Here is a 21,891-nt window from a genome sequence, read left to right as displayed (position 1 = left end):
AAGAAGAAAGGAAAATAGAAAGTGGGGGGAGAGAAGGAGTTTGCCTGCTAAAATCCTTATAGCTTCTAGTAAGTATGAGGGGGCATTAGAGCTGGGGGTTTGTGCAATGAAGTTTAACAACTTCCCTCCCTGCACTGGGATGTTTCAGGATGACAGAAAGGAAAATAAGATAACTGCTTCATTTTCTCACCACTCTTCAGAAACTCCCACCTCCTGCAAAATATAGCAATTAAATCCTCAGGGCTGGCAGCTGTCCTAAACCTGGCTTTCTAGCACAGGTCTCTCTCACTGTTTAACACAGCAGAGGAAAGCTTCAAGCCACTGGGAAGCAAAAGTGTCCTTTTGCTCCTTCTGAAATTTCAACAAACACCCACACAGACAATGCAAGGCAGGACAGCATTACAGGGCTTCAGATCAGATGGAGTCCTCTGAGGGGCTTGAGAAACACCACAAAATTGTGTCCCATTTGTTTGTCTACATGGCATTATTAGAAACTCTATTCTACTTTGTGTATCCAAGCTGTCTGCTCTACTTGTGCTAAGCACTGATTCAATGCTGTGTTCATGAATACATTCTTCTCTGTAAACTGGGCCAAAACGTTCTGCCGAATGTCTGTCACAAAGATACTGGTGCAGAGGCCATTTGTGCTGACAGAGTTAGAATGAGATCTCTGGCCAATCAAGCCTTTGCTGTTTAAGGACACAGCTGTGGGCCATCTGCCAGGAAAGCTTGCCCTCTGCTCCTGCCCCATTACACCCATGGCCCTATAACTGCAGCATCCCTAATGAATGCAGCTGTCATTAAGGTCATATGGAGAGGGCATTAGAGGTGTAGCCCACTGAGGGCATAGAAGGTCAAGATTGACCTTGACCTAAATCCAGTAATGAACAAGGAGCAATGAAGCATGAGGAGTACCAGAGTGATGTGCTTTCTGTTGCAGCCGGCTGTTTCATAGCTGGATAAATGTATACATTGGTCCTCATTCATCGAGGAACAGCTAATACTATTTGCTTCCCTGTCTTCATTTCTAGCCTCAGAATTGCACAAATCAAGTACGCAGATGGACCCTGATTATGTGCAGTGTTCTGTACTGCTGGGTCAGTAAGAATTTTTCTGTATAATTCTGCTATTTTCAATCCCTAACAGTAGTAGAGATCTCTGCCCTCTCGATTGCACAGGGACAAGGGAATTCCTAACTCTCTTTGTGGGTAAGGTTATATTGTAAACTGAAACTTTCATGTGTTTCTGTACCATATCAAATTCACTAATGTCTTTGCAGTTCTTACTTTAGTTAGCACCACTTGGATTACCATCCAAGCATGTTTTGCTCCCCATGAAAGCTGGAATAATTAACTATATTCTTACAGCTAATAGCCCAGTCCTATCCTCCCGGCCCTCACTGATGCAGCCACACCGAAAAGGCACCTGCTGTATCCAGTGGTGGTGGTGGTGGGGGGGGGTTTGAGAGGCTTTGGAGGAGAAAGGGGATTTAAATCCCCTTACTTGTCTGTAAGCCTCTCACTCCACAGTGGGTCTCTTTAGACCTGCACCAGTTCTTTAACTGGCGCAAGTCCAAAGAGAGAAAGGAGGTGGGTGCTGCCAAAAGGGAGGATAGGATCCGGCATGTGCCATTGCCGCCAGATCCACTCCTTCTTGCAGCATCCCTGCCCCTCAATTCCCCATCCCTGTCCTGTTTCACCCCCTCCCCATCCTGCCCCCGTCCCTGCCCCCACTACTGCCTTATCTGTACTGGTGGGTCTAGGGAGATTTCCTCTGGCAGGTCCAGGACAGGTCCTCACTCCCAAAATGGCTGCCAGTGGAGTGCTGCTCCAGTTCATTGGCAGCCATTTTAGAGCACAATGACTGCACACAACAGCCCGATTCCAGATAGGACTGACTATCCGTGTATATTTAAGTTGTATACAGCCTTATGTACTGCAGTCAGTCCCAGTTTACTGATACTGCTTCTACTTGCCTAAACTACCCATATTTTCCCAACATTCCCATCATTCACCTCACTGCCCCTGACCTATAGCTATCTTCCCAATCTCCTAGTAAAACCTGCTCATCATAGTTGTAGTGGCATTAAAATGTCAGAGTCATTCTTCTGTTGATTTCAAGATCCTACCATTGATTTACCCAGCTCCTTCTGATCAGTTAAAAGAAAGCTACAGTGTATATATCAAAACATGTTCATTCTACATGACAGGGATGCATAAATTGGGGGTGGGGGTGAGAGAGATATTTGTTAGGAGTAATTTGTCTAAGAAAGTCAATTTTCTCAAGGGGAATGAACTACATAACTATTGTAATTTTTTTTCAAGAGCAACTGAAGACCAGCAGTTGCAGATGAATTGCTTCCCACAAGACCTCATTATGACATATGGTCCTTCTTGTCTTTTGTACTCTGTTGTCCCTTGTTAATTTAGTTGAATTTTGAAAATTGCATCTCTGTTCCAAGAAAAGCAGTGGGACAATAGTGCTTATTAGCAGAAAAACAGAAATAGTTATGATGGTGGGTGCTGCCCATCTATTTAATCTCAAAGGTTTTATAAGATGGTTCCTTATTCTCTATTTAAAAATAGCTATAACATTGCTGAATAAGAAGAAAAGTGGACTATAAAGGCAAGTAGAGGGATTTTATTTTGTCATTGAGCCATACTTAGTTCCCCCGTTGATATATATTAATGCAGGCCAACCAATGTCCACTCATAATGAAGAACATCTAACCATGTGTGTCAGTGGTATGGACATTTTTCCCCCAAATGGTAAACACACAGACTGTAATCCTGATGGTTATTATAATTATGTGGCAATTATTGATAATAATTAACGTGTACAAGCAAGTTTGAGAACTCTAATCATACGCGTTGTTCTCACTTTTTCTTGCATTGCATGTCTGGCCAACTCCGACACAAAGAAGCTGCAAGGAGTGGGCAATTGTTTTGCCAGAAAGAGAAGACAGAAGTTGAAAGATGCAGACAGAAGGTGTTATTCTTTCCCTCGCCTACATGCTTTGTGTAGGCATCCTGATGGAACTCCTTGCCACAGGATGTGGTGACGGCATCCGGCCTGGATGCCTTTGAAAGGGAATTGGACAAGTTTCTGGAGGAAAAATCCATTATGGGTTACAAGCCATGATGTGTATGTGCAACCTCCTGATTTTAGAAATGGGCTATGTCAGAATGCCAGATGCAAGGGAGGGCACCAGGTTGCAGGTCCCTTGTTATCTGGTGTGTTCCCTGGAGCATTTGGTGGGCCGCTTTGAGATACAGGAAGCTGGACTAAGTGGGCCTATGGCCTGATCCAGTGGGGCTCTTCTTATGTTCTGATGTTGCATCTCTCCAACACTGCCAAAATGCAATAGGAATTGGTGAGCACAGGGCTCACTCTCAGTCATGAAACACAGCAGAGAACGGTCTTGGATACCCAAACAGATTCACAAGATGGCGATCAGAGTTCCCAGCAGGGAACTCACTATCCAGTTAGCAAATAAGGAATGCAGAAGGTGATCCAAAGGCTAACCAACAGAGGGAGATTGAAGCAGCAGCAGCAGCAGAGAGTCGCCATAGGAATCCAAATTGCTCCCAATTTGTTCTACCCTAGGAGGTGCAAGCAGTTGCTATGACAGCAGTTGATGCTAGCTAAGATATTTCTCCTGCAAAGGTCAGAACCAGGCTGAATAACAGCAATAATAAATAAATAGATGGAGCTCTTGTAGACCAAGGTAGACAAAAGAGGCTTGCTCTGGCTCCATTCCCAGCTACAGGCCACTATATACTGGGGCCAAATAACAACACATTGTGTCAAGCTCTTCACCAGTGCCTTTTCTTTTCAAAATAGCTGCTGCATCGAGACCATGGCAGGGACAGTAGGAAGACTTTAATTTGACCTTGATAGAGTTCCAATCCAGATCAGATCCCCTTCAGCTGCTGTTTGCAAGGAAGATGCTCCTGCTGGAGCCCATTTGGGTCCAGAAGTTTCTTTTCTGAATTCACGATGTTTGCAAGTGCTTCAGGTTGGGTGGACCAGGACTGATCCTTTTTGGGCACAATCCTAACTGATTTTCCAGCATTGACCTACCCGCAATGCAGTCCCAAGGTAAGGTAACAAACATGCCCTTACCTTGAGGAGGCCTCCTTGACTCCCTGCCCACTGCAGGATGCAGTGCACACCACATTGGCACAGCCATGTCAGTGCTGGAAAATTAGTTAGGATTGCTCCCTTCGTGTTACAAGGATGCTGACTCCAAATGAAAATATGAAATCTGATTATCTTACCGTCAATGTCTGGTCGTATTGGTTAACAATTCTTTGTCATCTTATCCACGTTGTTTACAACAGGCTGGAGCATGACATTGACCACACAAGACCAGTGGGTTGGTTGGCTTGGGGCAGGCTTTGACTTCATTAATTCACATAAATGAAAGGAAGACCTCTAATTAGGTCAGTATGTATTCATTCCAAAGCATCCACAATTTCACAATGCAACCACAGATTTTGTTATCTAGCATGGATGTTTGCATCCTGGATTCATAGCTTTTCTTTATTATTTAAAGGTTCTGTGAATTCAGAAGAAAAAGCTTGCAAATGTACCGATTATGAGCTAGCAGAAGCCAAAAAGAGGCTTGGACTGTTCCATTTCTAGTTGCGAGTTCAGCAGACCATTAAAACCCTGCCTTGTGCCTTCTTTTTCTTCTGTGGCTTTTATTACCTTGCCCTGCCCTACATATCCCCCTTCCTCTTTCCATTCCCACATACAGTATATTGCCGAAGATTCCAAATATTCTCAGTCTCAGAAGCAGAATACATTATGCCAAGTAAAAGAGATGCATGAAGGATTTATTTTAGTTTGACTTATTCTGGTCACCATATTTGGGGGTTTCTTGCAGAGAATTTCAGTTTTCCTTTTTAGTTCTTCAACCTCGATTGTGTGGGTTTTCTAATGCAAAAGGAAGCATTTTTTAATAGTATGAGGCTGCTGAGTTGAAAACTCAATGTTTTAGGGTTTAGCAGGCATAGCTTTTAACATTATTTTTTGCCAAATATTTTATGGGAGGTTTTTAAAAAAAAAAAAAAATTATAGTATCCCACAGCCCTATGGCCAGCTAAAAAATAGGAAGAAGGCGAAAGTAACATTATTTTATTTCCCTTGAAAGGAATTTCCTGGTCTGCAGTTAACCCCCTCCACATAGGACTCTCAGTCACTTTGCAGTTGCTCTTCATTCTGGCTATAGCACCTAGAGAAGTTTGGCACAAACAATCTCCTGGTCAAGTGAGGAGTTCTGTTGAATGTTGGTAGCAGTTGGCACTGGCATGGAAATGTCCCATGACATCAAGAGGACCCATGTAGCAAACTGGGGTGTAAGGTGCAGCCACCACATGGAAAGTGCTTCAAGCGATGTCCACATGGTTAGGAAGAAATAATATGTATGTATAAGGGTGCAATCCTAACCTTGCGTTAGGCTGGCACATCCCTTGTGCCAGCCTAGGACGGTCACAAACATGCCGTAAAGCACATTTGCACCTCCTTAGGAGCAAGCCACGCCAGCACACAGGGGCGTGCTGAAGCATGGCAACTGCATCCAGCCTCCATGGCGGCTTGCACCACCAAGTTCGGCCAAGTTCGGCCAAGTTCAGCCAACGTGTGGGTCTGGGGAGGACGGAGAGAAGGTGGGAGTCATTCCGAGGCGGGGGGGCAGGCAGGAGTGTTCCAGGGAGTAGACTGAGAGCGGAAGGCAAGGATGGAACGCAGCAGTTATGCTGGATCCCAACCCCGTTCCCCGAGCAGCGCGGAGTGGCGCGAAGCCGCTCTCTTCTCCTCAGACTTGTGCCACCTCCTGTGGTGGCGCAGGTCAGAGGAGACCCATTGGGGCTGTGGTGGCTTACCCAGGGGTAAGGGGATGAGTTTCCCCTAACCTCCAGCTTAACCAATTCTGGCCCCAATTTTGTGCCTTATACAGGGCAGGCCTCCTGTTCTGCCTGTTCCAGCGCAAGATAGGATTGCACTGCACCAGTCTTAAAAGGGGGCTTAGAATCTGGGTACCTCAATGATAGCCTTCTCCCTCAGAAAGCAGTCTGCCTGGGTTCTCCTGCCTTTGAAGCTATGGCACCACCACTTTGAAGGTGGTGACTGCACTTAGGACGTTGTCTGTGGTACTATCCCAGCTCTGTCTGCCTAGAATAACCATTTTCAACCACTGTGCCATGGCACACTGGTGTACCGCAAATGGTTGGTAGGTGTGCCATGGGGGTTTGGGGGAGGGTCATTTATTGCTAGGGTCAGTGGGGGATGTGAGCCCTCCACCAACAGTATGGTGTGCCTTGTCAACTAAGAACCGATGGTGTACAGTACCTTGAAAACTTTAATACCTTGTCAGAGCGCCATGAGATAAAAAAGGTTGAAAAGCACTGGCCTAGAGAGAGAAACGTGCACGCTACTGAATCTCTTTTAGATACCTGGTGAAGACCTTTTATTTGCCCCGGTTTTTAAGAGTAGTATGACATGTTCTTGTTCAATTTATGGTATCATGTTGTAAATGCCGTCATTTTGCTGTGTTTTTTTTCTTATTTATTTAGTGTTTATTTACCATAGATACTAGAGTATAAATCAATCTCACAGATAAGTCGAGGGCAGGTTTTGAACCAAAAATCATGGAATTTTCTATTACCCTTGCAAAAGTTGGGGGGATGGTAAAACTGAGGAGTGTGTGAAATTCTATGAAAATGACTTACAGGAATTGTTCAGAGACAGCAGCAAAAAACCAAAAAGAAAAAAGGAGCTATTTTACATTCTTCTCCAAACTGGAAGGGAGATAAAGGTGCTTATGGGAGTTGTAGGCTTTTTGGCGAGTACAGTGCTGCACTTCCAGAGTAGCAGCCCTCACAGACTACAATTCCCATAAGTGCCTTCACGTCTCTTCCTGTTTGGAGAAGAAGCTAAAATGACTACTTTTTTTGTTTGCTTTCTGTTGCTGCTTCAGAACAATTACTGGTAAGGAAAGTTCTCCCCCCCCCCATGTCTTGCTTCTCAGCCCACCCCCACCTCACCAAGCAGCTGATCTTAGAAGCTTTATTTACCATATTGACCAGTATACAACCATTGGTTGTATAAGTCAACCAATTGTTTCAGGGCCAATTTTAAGGCATAAATGTTTTGACTTATACACAAGTATACTGTATTGTGTTTGCCTTTAACGTATTGTTTTATTATTGAGAGACCACTTAAGGACTCCCGTTTTTGACTCAAGAGTATTAAACCAAATATAAATATAGCTTGATGAGCCTCTTTAGGTCAGTGCTGTCCTATCTGTTGGGTTTTTAAAAATGCTTTCATGTGTATATAGCAGTGGTTCCCAAATGAAGAGCTGTGGCTCCTCAAGGAGCTGTGGAAACAAGCTAGGGAAGCCACAGAATCCCAGAAGCCCACCACCCTACACAGTGTAGCTTCATAGGAATGTAGCCCTAGCAGGGAGCCATTGCCAATAGCCCAGTAAGCCTCCAGTTGAAAAAGTTTGGAGATACTGATTTATAGGAAGGTTTCTTGTGTTGAGACAGTAGCTCAGTTCTGCCAATGGACTGCTAGCAGCTCTCCAAGGTTTCAGATGTAGGTCTTTTCCATCACTGTGTGGAGAGGCAAGAGATTGAACCAGTGACTTTATGCATATAAAGCATGTGCTATACTACTGCACTGTGATCTGTTTTCAAGATTAGACTATATTAGGAAATATGCATGTAAGGCCAGGGTAGCACAGGCAACAGTTTAGCAAGCTTCATACCCACACCAGTGCGTTCCCAGAACCCCATCACCACAAAATCTTTCATGTGATAGATTTTTTCAGTGATGCTTTTGATGCCTAACAAGCTGTTCGCTCCAGCAAGCCAATGAAAACCTAATTTTTTGGTTTTTTATTTTTTGTTTGTTTTTTCCCCAAAGCCCAACTTTTGCAATTTGTGATATGTTTTTATAACGAAAATACCAAAAGCAATGCCCTTTTAAAAGACTGATAATTCATAATTCAAAACCAGCAGTTGTCACCAGTCAAAACCTTACCTTCTGCTAATAAAGAACTGCATGCCCGCAGATGTAAAATATCTGAAAGATCACAGAATAAAAAGCACCACCATTTCTTGTATGATAACTTCCCTCCCTGGCCTATATGGATGTTAAATAGTTGTGGCATTGGATGCTTGTTTAAAAGCCTATCAGTGTTTAGAATTAGGTCTGTGGGACAGTGGGAATTTGAATGATTACCCAAATTCGTATGTACAAGACGGCAAAAACACAAGGGGCTGCCTTTACGTTCTGTGGGACTGCCAAAGCTTGATACCATTAAAATGTATGAGCCTCTATTCTGTAGCTTTCTTTGCAGTTATGAGATTTAGAAGAAATTTTTTCCCAGATTTCTGAAGCTCAGTATCGTTTGACAAATGCCTATGTCTTCTGTCTGCCTCAGTTGTTGCTCTGTCAATACATTAAACTCACTTATCAGTTTGCTTTATAACCCCTTTCACAGTTGTTCTTTCCCTGCCTCTTACAAGGCTACTGAGAAATTATTCACAAAGATAACGAAAGACTGAATAAGTTATCCAGCATTCCCCTTATGCAGGTCCCTTTACTATGTGGTCTATACATTACAGTGATTCCATGTGGAGCTGGAAGAAGCTCAGGCAGCCACGTGAATTTTTAATAGAAAAACCAAGAGCAGCCCATCCATTGCAAAGTAGTACATTAACGTCAGTACTGACATTTCAGAGGAAATTCCAAGTTTATTTTTAGATTCGAAGGAATTTATTTTTATTCATTATTCATAGCCAGATACATCTTATTAGATTGGAGACTATTTTTCATTACAGAAGAATACTGAGGCAGTTTAAAGGCATCTACTCCATGCAAGGAATTGATTATCTGTTCTCTTTTAGATGCTCTGACCCTACTGACCAAAGGAGAACTCCATTTTTATTGTTTATTTTTAGTGTCTGCTTTCTTTCTAGATTGGCATTCAGACTTTTATCCATTTCTTTTGGGGAGTAGAGAGGAAATAGTCAGAAGGCTCATTTTTCCCTTTTATTTCTTCCGCACAGTTGAAAGCAATTGTGGGTGTTTAACTGTTTGTTTATTTTCTTATTTATTTAAAAATGTCTATCCTCTGTTTTCCGTGTACATTTTCAGCACTTCGAAGGGTTAACTTACTTTATAACTGTAATAATAAAAACACAATAAAACCAACAATATGAATTAAGTAGGAATCCCCAACCTTCCAAAGTCAGCAGATCTAAGCTACTCTTCAAAGAATTATGAGGAAGTCAGCAAGATCAAGGGGAAGGGAGGCACCCCTGAAAAGACCCAAGATCTAGCTACTGTTGCCTACAATTCTGCAATTAGCAAACAACTTCCTCTGAGTTGTACCCTCTGGTACTCAGCCAATCTTATTTGCCAGTCATCCAATCTAACACCCCGATCCTATTCCCTCCCAGTTCATAGCATGCAGCTACGCCCATGGAGCACACATTGAATGCTATGGGGAGGTGAACAGAAGGCAAATGAGAGGTAAGTACTTTTTTACTCATCCCTCAGTAGGCCTTCTTGTCACCTATTTATCTGACATAAGTGCAGTGAGAGGAAGAGAGCAAATTGGGCTGGAAAATCAGTCACTGCCACTGGGATCAACCCCCTCCAGCCCTAAACCTCCCTGTCCCCAGCCACAGCCCACCTGCCCCCTTAACAGGTTTGTCATGGCCTTACTGGGTTTGGCATGGCCTGGATGGACCATTGGCAGGTACAGAGAGATGCCTGCCATTTCCACTGGTTGTTCTCTCACACTCAGCAGCACATCATTTAAGGTGACACTGCTACATTTGTGATAGCAAACACGAGTTCGTCATAACTGCATGATAAATTAGGTCAAAAACATATTATTTTATCCTGCATTGCTCTTACAGCTCAGTCCTAACTACGAGGGTTGCCCAGAAAGTAATGCACCACATTTTTTTTCTTCAACAATTATTTATTGAACACAATGAAACTTACACACAAGAAAGAATGATGTTTCTTCTACACTCCCTATTTTTCCACGTAATCTCCGTCCAGTTCTATGGCCTTTCTCCAGCGAAACACAAGGGCATGTATGCCCTGTCGGTACCACTCCTTGTTCTGGTCACGAAGCCATTTCTGCACTGTGCGAATCACCTCTTCGTCATCCTCAAAATGTCTTCCGCAAATGGCATCCTTTAATGGCCCAAACAAGTGGAAGTCTGAGGGAGCTAGGTCAGGGCTGATGGGGTAACACAGTCCAACCCTGTTTAGTGATGTGTTCCGAAGTTCTCAAACTTGTGTGAGGCCGAGCGTTATCATGTTGAATCAAACATTCGCCTGGGTTGTTATGGCGCTGAAGTCGCTGGAAGCACTTCTTGAGTTTGGTTAATGTCTTCACATAAGCTTCAGAATTAATGGTGCTGCCTCTTGGCATCACATCAATGAGTATGACGCCCTCACAGTCCCAAAACACAGTGATCATGACCTTACCGGCGGAAGCAGTTGCTTTGATTTTTTTCTTCTGTGGAAAATGAGGATGACGCCATTACATCGACTGTCGTTTTGTTTCGGGCTCAAAATGGTGAACCCAGGTTTCATCATCTGTCACAATCCTGGACAAGAACACTTCCCCCTCATCTTCAAAACGTTTCAGCAACTCAGAAGAAATGTTTTTTCTGAGAGATTTGTGGTCCACCGTAAGACAGCGCAGAACCCATCGTGCACACACTTTTGAGTAATCAAGAGCACAGATGATTGCATCCACACTTCCTTTGCTGATTGACAGCTTCAGCGCCAACTGCCTAGTCGTTATGCGTCGGTCCTCGCGAATGAGCACATCAGCAAGCTGCGTCTTGTCAGGTGTGACAGCCGTGGATGGCCGCCCCGAACGCTGCAAATCTTGGAGCTCTGCCGAACCGCCTTCTAATGGCCTCACCCTCTGTGCCCAGCGACTAACCGTACTTCTGTCGACTGCAGATTCTCCATAAACTGTACACAAACATTTGTGAATGTTCCCAACAGTTTCTTTCTCCACAGTGAGAAATTCAATGACGACACGCTGCTTGTAACGTACATCACTTACAGACGCCATTTTGAAACACTGCTGCAGCTACGCTATCTGAAGAAACCAAAAATTTGTGTGCGCACTCCTGAAAATTCAAATAATGTATATCTAAAGTTTCGCATTCGTACCATTACTGTAGGCTGAGAAAAAAAATGTGGTGCATTAGTTTCTGGGCGACCCTCGTAACCCACCCATCCACCCCTACCCCCACCTGTGCAACCTCACCAATAGTACATGCTGCATCCTGCAAGGGGAGGCACTCCTGCTGGCCTCCTTGAAGTAACAACTTTTGTTCTATTGCCCTAGAGAAAGTCTCCACTGCCCCAATGGATCTCCTCAGATTTGTGCCATCCATTTTTCTGGCACAGAACCAAAGATGATAAGGGAGAGGAACAGGGACAGAATCCTGGCTCACACTGGTGCCTCCAGAGAGGCAGTTCAGGCAAATTAACCCTTGCAATTAGGAAGTAGTGGGGCAGAGAAGACCATGTGTCTTTCCCCCACTTTATTAGGACAGATCATGCCATCCAGTGGATGCATCATCCTTACTGGTCTGTTATTTTATTTATTTGTTGTGCAGTCTACTTTGGGAGTTTGAATGAAAAGCAGGACATGAAAATGGGATATAAACAAAAATATCTGACTTGATAGAAAATGTTTTAAGGAAACTAGAGTCTGGTTGTTTTATTGCTGAAGTGGTATAAGTCTTGAATGTAACCTTCATCTGGTACGAACCTTTACTGTTCTCTAGATGCATAAATGCCCAGTACGATTCAAATGATGCCATGTATAGACCTTCCTTTGGGGACAAAACTTGCTCTGTTTGTATCCCCAAAATTTAGTTCTGTCCAGATCTGACCACACAAAGGACTTTTACCATGAAGTCAGATTTCTGAATTAGGGCTGAAACTGAGTGTTTCCTGATCCTGGGAAAGTTTCTGAATGCTTCTTCTTGCTTTGAAAACATTTAAACAAATAAATGTTCTGTGAATTCAAGGACAGCTAGGCATGTGGAAACAAGAGCACATGCTTTCTCGGCTCTGCCTACAAGCATCACTTCAGTCACAAACCAAATCAGCCACTTTTAAAAGCAATATGGTTCCGTTTCTCTGCACAGTCTGTTCTTCACATCTCTGTGGAGACCATGAACAAAGTTGTTGATTGTGGTAGTGACTTTGGCTCGTTTAATATTAGAACTGGATAGCAAATCAGCAACTCGGCTCTCACAGAACATAATTATAGTTGGGCAATGCAATTCTTTTTTTGTAAATCACATTTCAGTGCTGTTTTAGTTTAAGAAATATCACTTTCTGTGAGGACTCCTTGATCCTTTTTGAAAGTGCTTTGAAACAATTATGGAATTCCTCTGATTACTTTCCACTGTGCAGCATTGTGTTATCAGTTAATAAGAAGAGCAAAGACTTCTTATTCTTTCTCTTTTTTACTTTATGAAAGGTGTAAATAGAAAATAGCTGACATGAATGATGAAAACAGATGAGGAATTCTTCTCAGTTTGGTTTGGGGCCTTGGAGTTCAGACCCTGTCACTTTCGAGAGCCTGGGACTTCTCTGTGTGATTTCTTGCTTTCATTGGCTGACTATAATCTCCAGCTTCTCAGATCCCCAGGTTGTTCTTAGGTTGTGGAATATGTTGAGATACACTTAGTCAAGCAAAACCTTTAATTCGTCATGATTTACAATCTGCTAAGGTAGTTTGGACTTCACTGAACTCAGTTTTGTCGCTTAGCTAGGAATCCTGTGGGCACGTTGTCAAAAGAATTAATACTTTTCTTCAAATGCTATTGAAATCATATGCATATTTAATAGTTAATAAATCCATTGGTGCCACTTGCAACTTTGGAAATTTTTGAGTGTCTCTCTAATGTCAGTTTTTATTGATCTTGATGTTGACAGACTCTTTTTTTAGAACAACTTTGTTTAATTCTTTTTTTTTCAGTGTAAGACTTGCTTTTGCTTGTTTTAACCAGAGGAAACAATGCTTATGGACAAAATGACTGCTATAGTGTATCTGAAAGAGCATGCCAGATTATTTTCGAATCATTCCTAAATCTTCCTTTTTATCAAAAACAAGTAGGCAATAATTTAGCCTGCAACAATGTTAGCATTTAGCTGAACTGTTCAGCTGAGACTTCATTAAGGGTGTTCACAGATGTGCTGTAATCCTTGCATGATATTGTTGACCACATGGAAATTGAAGGCAGTTAGGTTTTTGAACTATTTCTTTCGTAGCATATAATAGCACTAAAATCCTCCCCCTCCCCCCCAATTCTGCTTCACATGATTTGAAATATCAACACTGGGACAATTTACAGGAACATTTTTTTTTAATTGCAGCGTGATTCAAAAACATGTATCAGTGTTATATTTAAAACACTGATTTAAAATGTGAGTATTTGGGGAAATGGCTCATTTGTGTTTGTCTCAAATTTCATTGTGGCCTTTCACCATGCTAAACTAACCTTTCTGAAGAAACCTAAATTGATTAATTGTATTAGTGTTAGTCAATTGATTAATCAATTAAATCTGAATAGCTTTCTCTAGGAATGTAATAGTGCTTCTGAAGAAAGAAATGCATTTTGTATTCAGATGATGTCAGCCCGTGTTGCAGCACGCCTGTGTGCATGAGAAGGAAAGGAAATGCCTCTTCTAAGCTGGTTCCTGCCACCCACACATTTTGGAAGTTCTTGTACTAAAAATAAGAGCAGCTTCAAAAAAAAAGTCTTCTACATAATAAATTGATTGATTAACTACTGAACTAACTGACAGCACACTCCTGTGCATATTTACTCACAAGTAAGTCCTGCTTTCTTCAATGAGGCTTTTTCCTTCATGTGTTTAGAACAGCAGCCTAGATTTTGCAACTGATGACAGTTTTGACCAGAGAAAGATTAGCAGAAAATTTGTTTTGCATCACGTGGTTGTAACTGTAAACTTTCACGGCTTAATTGTTAAATTTAATTTCATTTTGTTTAATTTTAAATTAAATTGTAAATTAATTTAATTTAATTACAATTAACATAAACTTGCACAATCGAAAATTGCAATCATAAGCTTTCACAAACTTTCTTTAATTATTTGTCAGTTTTCTTCTTAACCCATACTGGCAGTTAGCTTTCTGTAAGTAGCAGCCTTTGTCAACCACCAGAGAGTGGCTGTTTCGGTGGTCTGTAGTTCTGTCATCTATAACCTTTATAAGTTTTGCAGGCAAAGTAATTGCAGCCAATACAAAAACAATCTTCCAGGTTCATTACACCTCAGAATGCCAAGTGCTACCTCAGATATAAGGGCAGGATGCAGGATGCAGATCCTTGATAAGATAGCAAAACAAAACATTCTCTGCCTCCAAGAGGTTCACAGTCTTAAAAAATGCTTTTAAAAGATCTGCAGACAGCATACTGGCATATTCAGTTCTGTTTGATGTGCTACCATAGTTAGTACTGGCAAGGAGGCAGTCACATATAAAACAGCTGAAATGTGCATCCTGGAAAAATTAGGAGCCAACCTGCAGCCCAATCCTGAGCTGCCTGGGCGCCCAGCCTTGGCGGCACTGAGAATGGCTGCCACCAGATCCTACAAGCCCCAGGCTACCGCAGGAGGGGCCTCTGGAGAAGGGGACTTTCGTCCCCTTCTCCCTGGTAAGGTAAGCAGCTCTGCAATGGAGATACTCACTTTACCGCCAAACAAAAGGTCGTGGTAAAGTAAAGGTGCTTGTGTAGGGCACAGAGCCCTACACAAGCACCTTGGATCCTGCGGAGCGGGGCTCCACAGACCCGCCTCCCTCCCTCGCCCAGCACGCCTCCCATCCACCTACTCCCCGCATCACAACTCCGCGTCACACCTCCCCCACCCTCTCTCCACCCCGCTGGCCTCCCCTGTCCCCGGAACGCCTCCTCCCTGCCCCTGCTTACTGTGCCATGGCTCAGTGGTCCATGAGACCGCCGAGCTGCGGAGGCTGGGCAACTGCCCCATGCTAGCCCAGCACCGGCCAGCACTGGGCTAGCATGGGCAGGAGCCCGGCAGTGAGGCTCGCAAACTTGCCTTACAGCACATTTGCAACAGTCTGTGACTGCACAGAGTCATGGCTTGTAGCCCAAGATTGGGCTCTTGGATGAAATATGGGCCAGATTGCTAGAATGGTTAATATGGAGGATGAATCGGGGTAACTAAAAAATCTGTCAGTTTAGTTTAGAATGAGGAAATTTTCAGTGATGAAGAATGCAAACACTTCAGTGATCCTACAGAAAAGGGATCACTATTTATAAATAGAGTTAAAACCACATGTTTAAGGCTATTCATTTGTCTTCAAGGCTGTAACAAGGGAAAGACTACTGAAGAATCCCCAAAGCTCTGAAAAATTTGCATGAAAAATTAGAAAATCAGCTGAAGGTTTTCTTAGGCTGTAATCCTAACTTTCCCAGGAGTACCGCTGATACCCGCCTATAAGTCGACCCCACAGATAAGTCAAGGGCAGGTTTTGAGCCAACAATCATGGAATTTTCTATGTCCCTCAGATAAGTCGGGGGTTAAACGTAGAGGGGTGTCTGACCATAGTTTTGTCTGATTTTATCCCATGCCAGATCCTGAAAAATAACCTACCACTAATTGTTACCTAAGAACTGTAGCCTCTAATTTATTAAAAACATAGTAAAAGATCATAAGATACATTTTTATTCTTTTTAAATTCTGGTCTTCACCACCTTTTTGTAAACACTATCAGAGTAAGTGCACTGTAAACAACATACCAATAAATCAGTGGTTCCCAACCTGGTATTCATGTACTCCCAGGGACACTCAACAGAACCTTTAGGGGTACTTGAAAAAGAATGAAATAATGGTAGAAAAAGGCAGGTCATGCACCAGAATGCCTTGCAAGGACCAGCAAAGCAGGAAGGGAGGTAGCTAGTTGGCTTTGAAAACCCCACCAACAGCTAGTTTTTGGTCATAAATTCATGTATGAACCAGTGATTGAAAACCAGCACAGTTAAAAAGCTGAAACATAATATGGAAAGTGATCAATCACCCAGAATTTCTCAGGACACTTCTGGTGCAAAGCAGTGCAATGGCAGAGTCTTCTGTTCTTCAAACAGATAAAAAGAGAAAACACTGTGATAAATACATGAAGTCTGGGTTTTCATTGAGAGGAGATGAGGGCTTGTATTATTACAAACATTTTGCTAATATGAAGGGTACAATTTATTATTGCCAAGGCATATGCAAGTGAAAAAGTTTGGCAACCACTGCAGGAGAACCATGAATCAAATCCACCTTTAAGGTATCTGGTGTGTTAAGCCAGAAGCTCTACATACAACATACAACCCATAACACATAACTGAGAGTGTGCAGTTCAATTCACAGCAGAGAGATACAGCTGCATATATTTGCAATCCTTTTTACTCAGAAGTAGACCCACTGCTTTCCATGGGTGTTATTCTTAAGTAATGCTGCATTGAATTGTAGCCTGGGAATTGTTGCTTCACATGGAAAGGGTTGCAGCAGCAAAAGGGAACAGAGGGGAATAAAAGGTTAACTTTGGCTGAAAGGTCCCAGGAAAGTAACTATAGCAACTAACCAGCTGCCTGCCTAAGCTTAGCAGAGAAAGAACCTGTTCAGAGTTGAAAGGCTCTGCCGTCTGATTGACCCGGAGAGAAGGAGAATTGGGACTTGATTACTTGGCAAAAATTTCACATACTATACCTGAGTATCTACGGTAAGTCCCATTGAACACAATAGGACTTACTTTTGAGTAGACCTGCTTAGGATTGTGCCCATAGACTTATTTTCTCCCTTCAGAGGAGGGAGTGAGCGTTTTAAAAGAAGAATGTCTAGGTCTTTGGCATTTAACAATAGAAAAATGGCATTGCTGCTCTGGCGGAATAGCATGCAGGTCAACCACTCTATGCCTGCGCCATATGAATGTAGTAACTGTAGATGGACGAAGAGGAAAGGCAGAGCAGAAAAGGAGTTAATAGTAACAGAATCATATTCATTGTTGGCGGTAGTTACAGGCTAAAGGCTTGTCCTAAGTAGCCCACCTGAGACATAGCAGAAGCCTCTCTACCCGTGTAGATCAGGCATATTTTGTAGTTTCCGCAGCTACACTGTGGAAAAATCCTACTGGAGAAGTAGTTGTAGATGACTCAGCTGGAATGATGAAAGGAACATGTAGGGAAGAAAAAGAAAATAACAGGAGAAAAAGAAAGGAATGTATGCTTATACATTTGTGAAAGCATTGTGACAAGATGCTGCAAGGGAACAAGAGGAAAATGACTTGAATGTCCTGTGTTGTGGTTGAAAGGTTGGATGACTAATTCATCTGTATTTTTGGAAGCCTCTGACCAAATTTAGTTGTTACTCCATTTCCTAGAATGTTACTGAGACATCCCTTGGCTGGTAATAGGCTGAGGGCCATTAGTACAAGAAGTACTTATGTAGTTGAGATCACAAAGAGGCCTTGCCACCTTACCGTGTGTGCTTTTGCTCTTCATTAATTGCTATGTCTGTTTGTCTGAGTCTGTCTTGCTGATTCTCTTTGCTTATTTTCCATTTGGCATTTGTCATCTTTTTAGAGTGGGCAGTGAGGCTGCAACTTCAATAAGGGCTTCTGGATCCACCACCCCCCACTTTGAGTGGTAACAAGTTTGTTAGATTTGCTTCTAGAATATCATAGAAGTCATACACAACAGAAGTGGGACTGTACCAAATGCTCAAGGCCTGTTTATATTCTGGCTCCAAAACAAGGCCAGAAACACAAGTATGTTTGACATATCTTAGTGATTAATTAGTTGTGTGCCTCAAATCAATTGAGACACATACTAAGCAGAGTACAGAAAGAGCATCAACTACACAAAGAGCATCAGCTACACAGAGATGTAATCCTATTATTTCACTTTTATTTTTTGGTCAGATTCCACTCTTCACCACACCACTGTTTTCGCAGAATTTAGCTGTGATGTTTTTCCAAAAACTCTAGCCATTGCCTTCAGAATCTGATTTTGCTCAGTGTGTTGTTAAGTGTCAGCTTCCAAGAATAACCCTTAATTTTAAGACCAGTCTTACTCCAATAACCTCAGTGTTAAATCCATAGCAGTTTAGGTTTCAGTACAAGTCACACAAAGTTCTCTGCTGCCATCCCAACAAAAACAGCTTCTTGGTTGCTATTCCTTATTACTGAGTGAATACAACATCCTTCTCAGCCATCTCTTCAATTACTTTACTGGGACGCTTCCCATCTTCACTATGGTTCACTGCTTTTGGGCAAGACAATCTTCATGCTATCTGTTTGGGGACAAGCTAAGAAGAGCACATTTACTTCTGATTGCAAGCAAATCACTTACACACAGCACAGTTAGGCGTAAAGCAGGTGGTGGTGAAAAGGATTATAGATTCTCATGTTGCCTGCAGAGATGTGAGAAAGGAAGAATATCTAAATCTGAGTATGAATGTTAGTTTCCCAGAGACTTAAAAGATGTGTGCTAGAGCTGTCTTTACCCATGCATGCCCCATGATTGCCTCATAACTGGACACATATGTTTACACTGTCTTGTGCAACTGGAGACAAAGCGCACACAACTCATTCTTCCTGTTTTTTCCTCTGATCCTGTCATCTACCTCTCTCCTTTACTTGCTGTGGTTTGCAGGAGTTCAGAAGTGCTGCCCAGGAGGGGGATATGTTGTTGACAAGATCAGTGAAGGAATAGGCAGGAGAAGCCACTGCTGCCATGCCTACCCTTCATCAATGACAACCCTAGAATACAAATGTCCCACAGGGGTTCAGTAAAAGTGAACAAGTTCTCTTTGACTAGAGTTCTTAATAGGCAAGGGAAAAAATTATTTACAGTAACCCCTCCCATATCCATGGGGGATATTTCCTACTGCTACCACAGATACCCAAGTGGCTGATAGTAGTGAACCCTGTAGTTACTGTTGATCAGGAAGCAGAAAGAGACACCTCTATATTGTTTCCCGTAATATTATGTTGTTAGTGAGAATTTAGCAGCAAATTACTGTGGCTCTTTGCAGCAAACTGCAAGCTCTGGCTCCAAAGTATTCTGGGATGCTAACTCAGCTGCTGCAAGGCATTCTGAGGACTGCCAGTACTTCAGTGGCTGCAGAATAGCTTCAAAATGGCCACCATGAATTCAAAACGGGTGCTGCAAATTCAGAGAATGGCTTGTCATAAGAAATATTTGCCAGTTAAATGTGCAATCTAGCAACAAACAAAACATGAGCACAACTGGGGAATTTGTTAATTGGGGATAACTGAAACCTTGGAAACTGAGTCCACGGATATGGGAGGCTACTGTATATCCATGGAAGATGATGGATCTGTTGTAACATTCAAGTCTCTAGAAAATTATATCTATCCTGAGTTACCAATAAAGTGTTTGAAAAAGTTATAAATTTGTTGTTTGTGCTGGTATTCCTTTGGACTCATCTCCTTTTTATAGCTATAGATACAGGAATTGTAGATTTATCTACAGGAGTTGTAGCTGTATCTATAGCTATAGATACAGAAACAGCTGTAGATTCAGGAGATCACATGTCACAGTGTTTCAGGAGTGAGCTAATATAGTGTCTGTCAAAATGATATTTCACAGAACTACCAACCATCCTAACAGAACAATCCTTACCTGCACGTAAGCTGGCTCAGGCTTATAGTGTCACAAATGTGCTGTAAGGCATGTCTGCAACAATTTGGGAGTCACAGAGGCTGGCAGGGAGGTCCATGCCAGCACCCAAAGGCCAGATCCAGAGCTGGAGAGGATGAGTTCACGCCTGCTGACAGAGGCTGGCAGAGGGCTGATAGAGAGTGGTGGGAGGGTTAATGGAGGCAGGGAGGGCAGTCCAGAAGGTGGATCAGGCCCGGAAGGGGGTGGGGCCAGCCTAGCAGTACAGACCAAATTCCAGCCTCCACTCCCAGCCCGAGCAAACTTACACGGGCTGCTCTGATTTGTGCTAGCAAAATTGCTGGTGCCGATTGGAGTAGCCCCATAGGGGTGGCTGGGGCTCAGCATGGAGTAAGGATAAAAATATTAACTTGCCCTAAATTGCATCTGGTACTTGAATATGAAGTTAAATGTGAGTCTTATGATGTTGGGATATTTCCAGATGTGTAGAAGAATTTTAGAAAATTTCCAGAGTTCTGATTAGGCTCACTGAAGAATTAAATGTTGTCAAAAGAGAAGACAAATTAGTAGCCACATTGACTTCAGACAAACTACTTCACAGTTAGTAGAGCAACCATTGACACTAATTATACTTGGGTCAGATACAAGATTGGGAACGTGTAATACTCACCTCAAAGAAGAGGTGAGCATTACAGTTACTGCCCTGAATTATTATCCAACTCATATTAAAATCAAACTGGTGAAGAATTCCTGGCTACTGTATGTCAGGAAACTACATTTCCCACTGGCCACAGGAGCTACAGAGCATGCCAGTATCAGACACCAGCCAGAGAAGAAGAGATAGACTTCCCTTCTCCCTGCAAATTGGAGTGCTGCTGCTATTACTGCTGTTCTCAGTCCCTCAGATTCTGAGATTTAATGGAAATGGGAGGGAATTGGAGATCAGGAGCTGTGTGGGTGGGAGGAACGGAGACAAATAAGTGGACAGACAACTTCTAAGACATCTCCCAAATTTAGTTTGGCCCAGTAAATATATTGAGATATTCCCTTTGGAGGAAGCAGTAGTTCCATTTTAACCTAATGGAATGCTATCACAGGGGGGAGTCATCCACCTGTAGTTTGAGGACTCCAGTCACAGCCAAGATACAGAATATTTGTCTGAAATGATATAGTTGCCTGTGAAGTTTCATCTTTTCTTGGGAGGACAACCTTTTTGGCAGAATCTTCCACTTCTAAATGTAAAAGGATTATAATATTTTGATGAGAAAGCAATATCGCTTTGTGCCATTTGTGAAAATGTGTCTTCCTCTGTCTCCCGTGCAGAATCATCTCACGTTGGACCTTCTGTTGTTGTCCACACCAGTGTGCCTTTTGCAATGGAACATTTGGAATGGGACAAAGAAAAAGTGCAACAGTTAATCTTAGACCATATGGAAGATATTATACCTGATTTGCCTAAACCTGCCAGCATCAAGTGCCACAGGTGGAGATACTCTCAGGTAATCTCATATAATACATGATGTCTATTGAGTCAAGCACCCTCCAATTATAGTTTAAGATTTTAAAAAAAATCTTAATGCAGATATGATACTGATTCAGTAACCATTCAGGTTAGTTTCTTAAATACTTTGCAAGGCATGTAATGCAAACTGTAGAATTACTGTAGAATACAAACTGAGAATTACTACAGTACTAGGATTTGGTATCTTGATGACACAATGGTAAAAAACATGCTCACTGAGTAAATTCAATCCCTGGAATCTCTAGTTCAGAGTTATCCCAAGGAGCAGGACTGAGGAAAATGTCTGCCAGTAATTCTAGAAAATAGGCAGAACCGGGCGAAATTAACTGTGGGATCGACTTCGTCATACTTAAATTTTTGGCATGGTGGTCACTTCCACATGGTTGAGATTTCATGCTGCAGTTGTACAAACTGGAACCATGTTAGTCAGGCAGAACACATGTGAAGTTCCAACACCTGCCCTCCAGTATGTTGTGAAAAACTGACTACACATAAGAACTTGCTGGATCTGGCCAGCTCCAATGCAGCCTCCTGTTTCACACAGTGGCCAGCCAGCTTCCTCTGGGAATTGCACAGGCAAGACAGAAAGTCATACTTTTCTCCTACCCTTGCTGATCTAGGTCA

The 21,891-nt window shown here is 42.5% G+C and overlaps 1 protein-coding gene across 2 annotated transcripts in view; it reads left to right on the top strand.

Annotated features, from left to right (window-relative positions):
• Positions 1-21,891, top strand: part of RNLS (renalase, FAD dependent amine oxidase) — a 148,065-nt gene that overhangs the window by 108,365 nt on the left and 17,809 nt on the right. For both annotated transcript variants that reach the window (XM_066621100.1, XM_066621098.1), the window contains one exon: positions 21,069-21,244. In XM_066621100.1, coding sequence (XP_066477197.1) covers positions 21,069-21,244 — 176 coding nt within the window. The remainder of the gene's footprint in view (positions 1-21,068; positions 21,245-21,891) is intronic.

The sequence above is a fragment of the Tiliqua scincoides genome, chromosome 3 (genome assembly GCF_035046505.1).
Source record: "Tiliqua scincoides isolate rTilSci1 chromosome 3, rTilSci1.hap2, whole genome shotgun sequence".
Classification (NCBI taxonomy): Eukaryota; Metazoa; Chordata; class Lepidosauria; order Squamata; family Scincidae; genus Tiliqua; species Tiliqua scincoides.
This window is presented reverse-complemented; position numbering and strand designations above follow the sequence as displayed.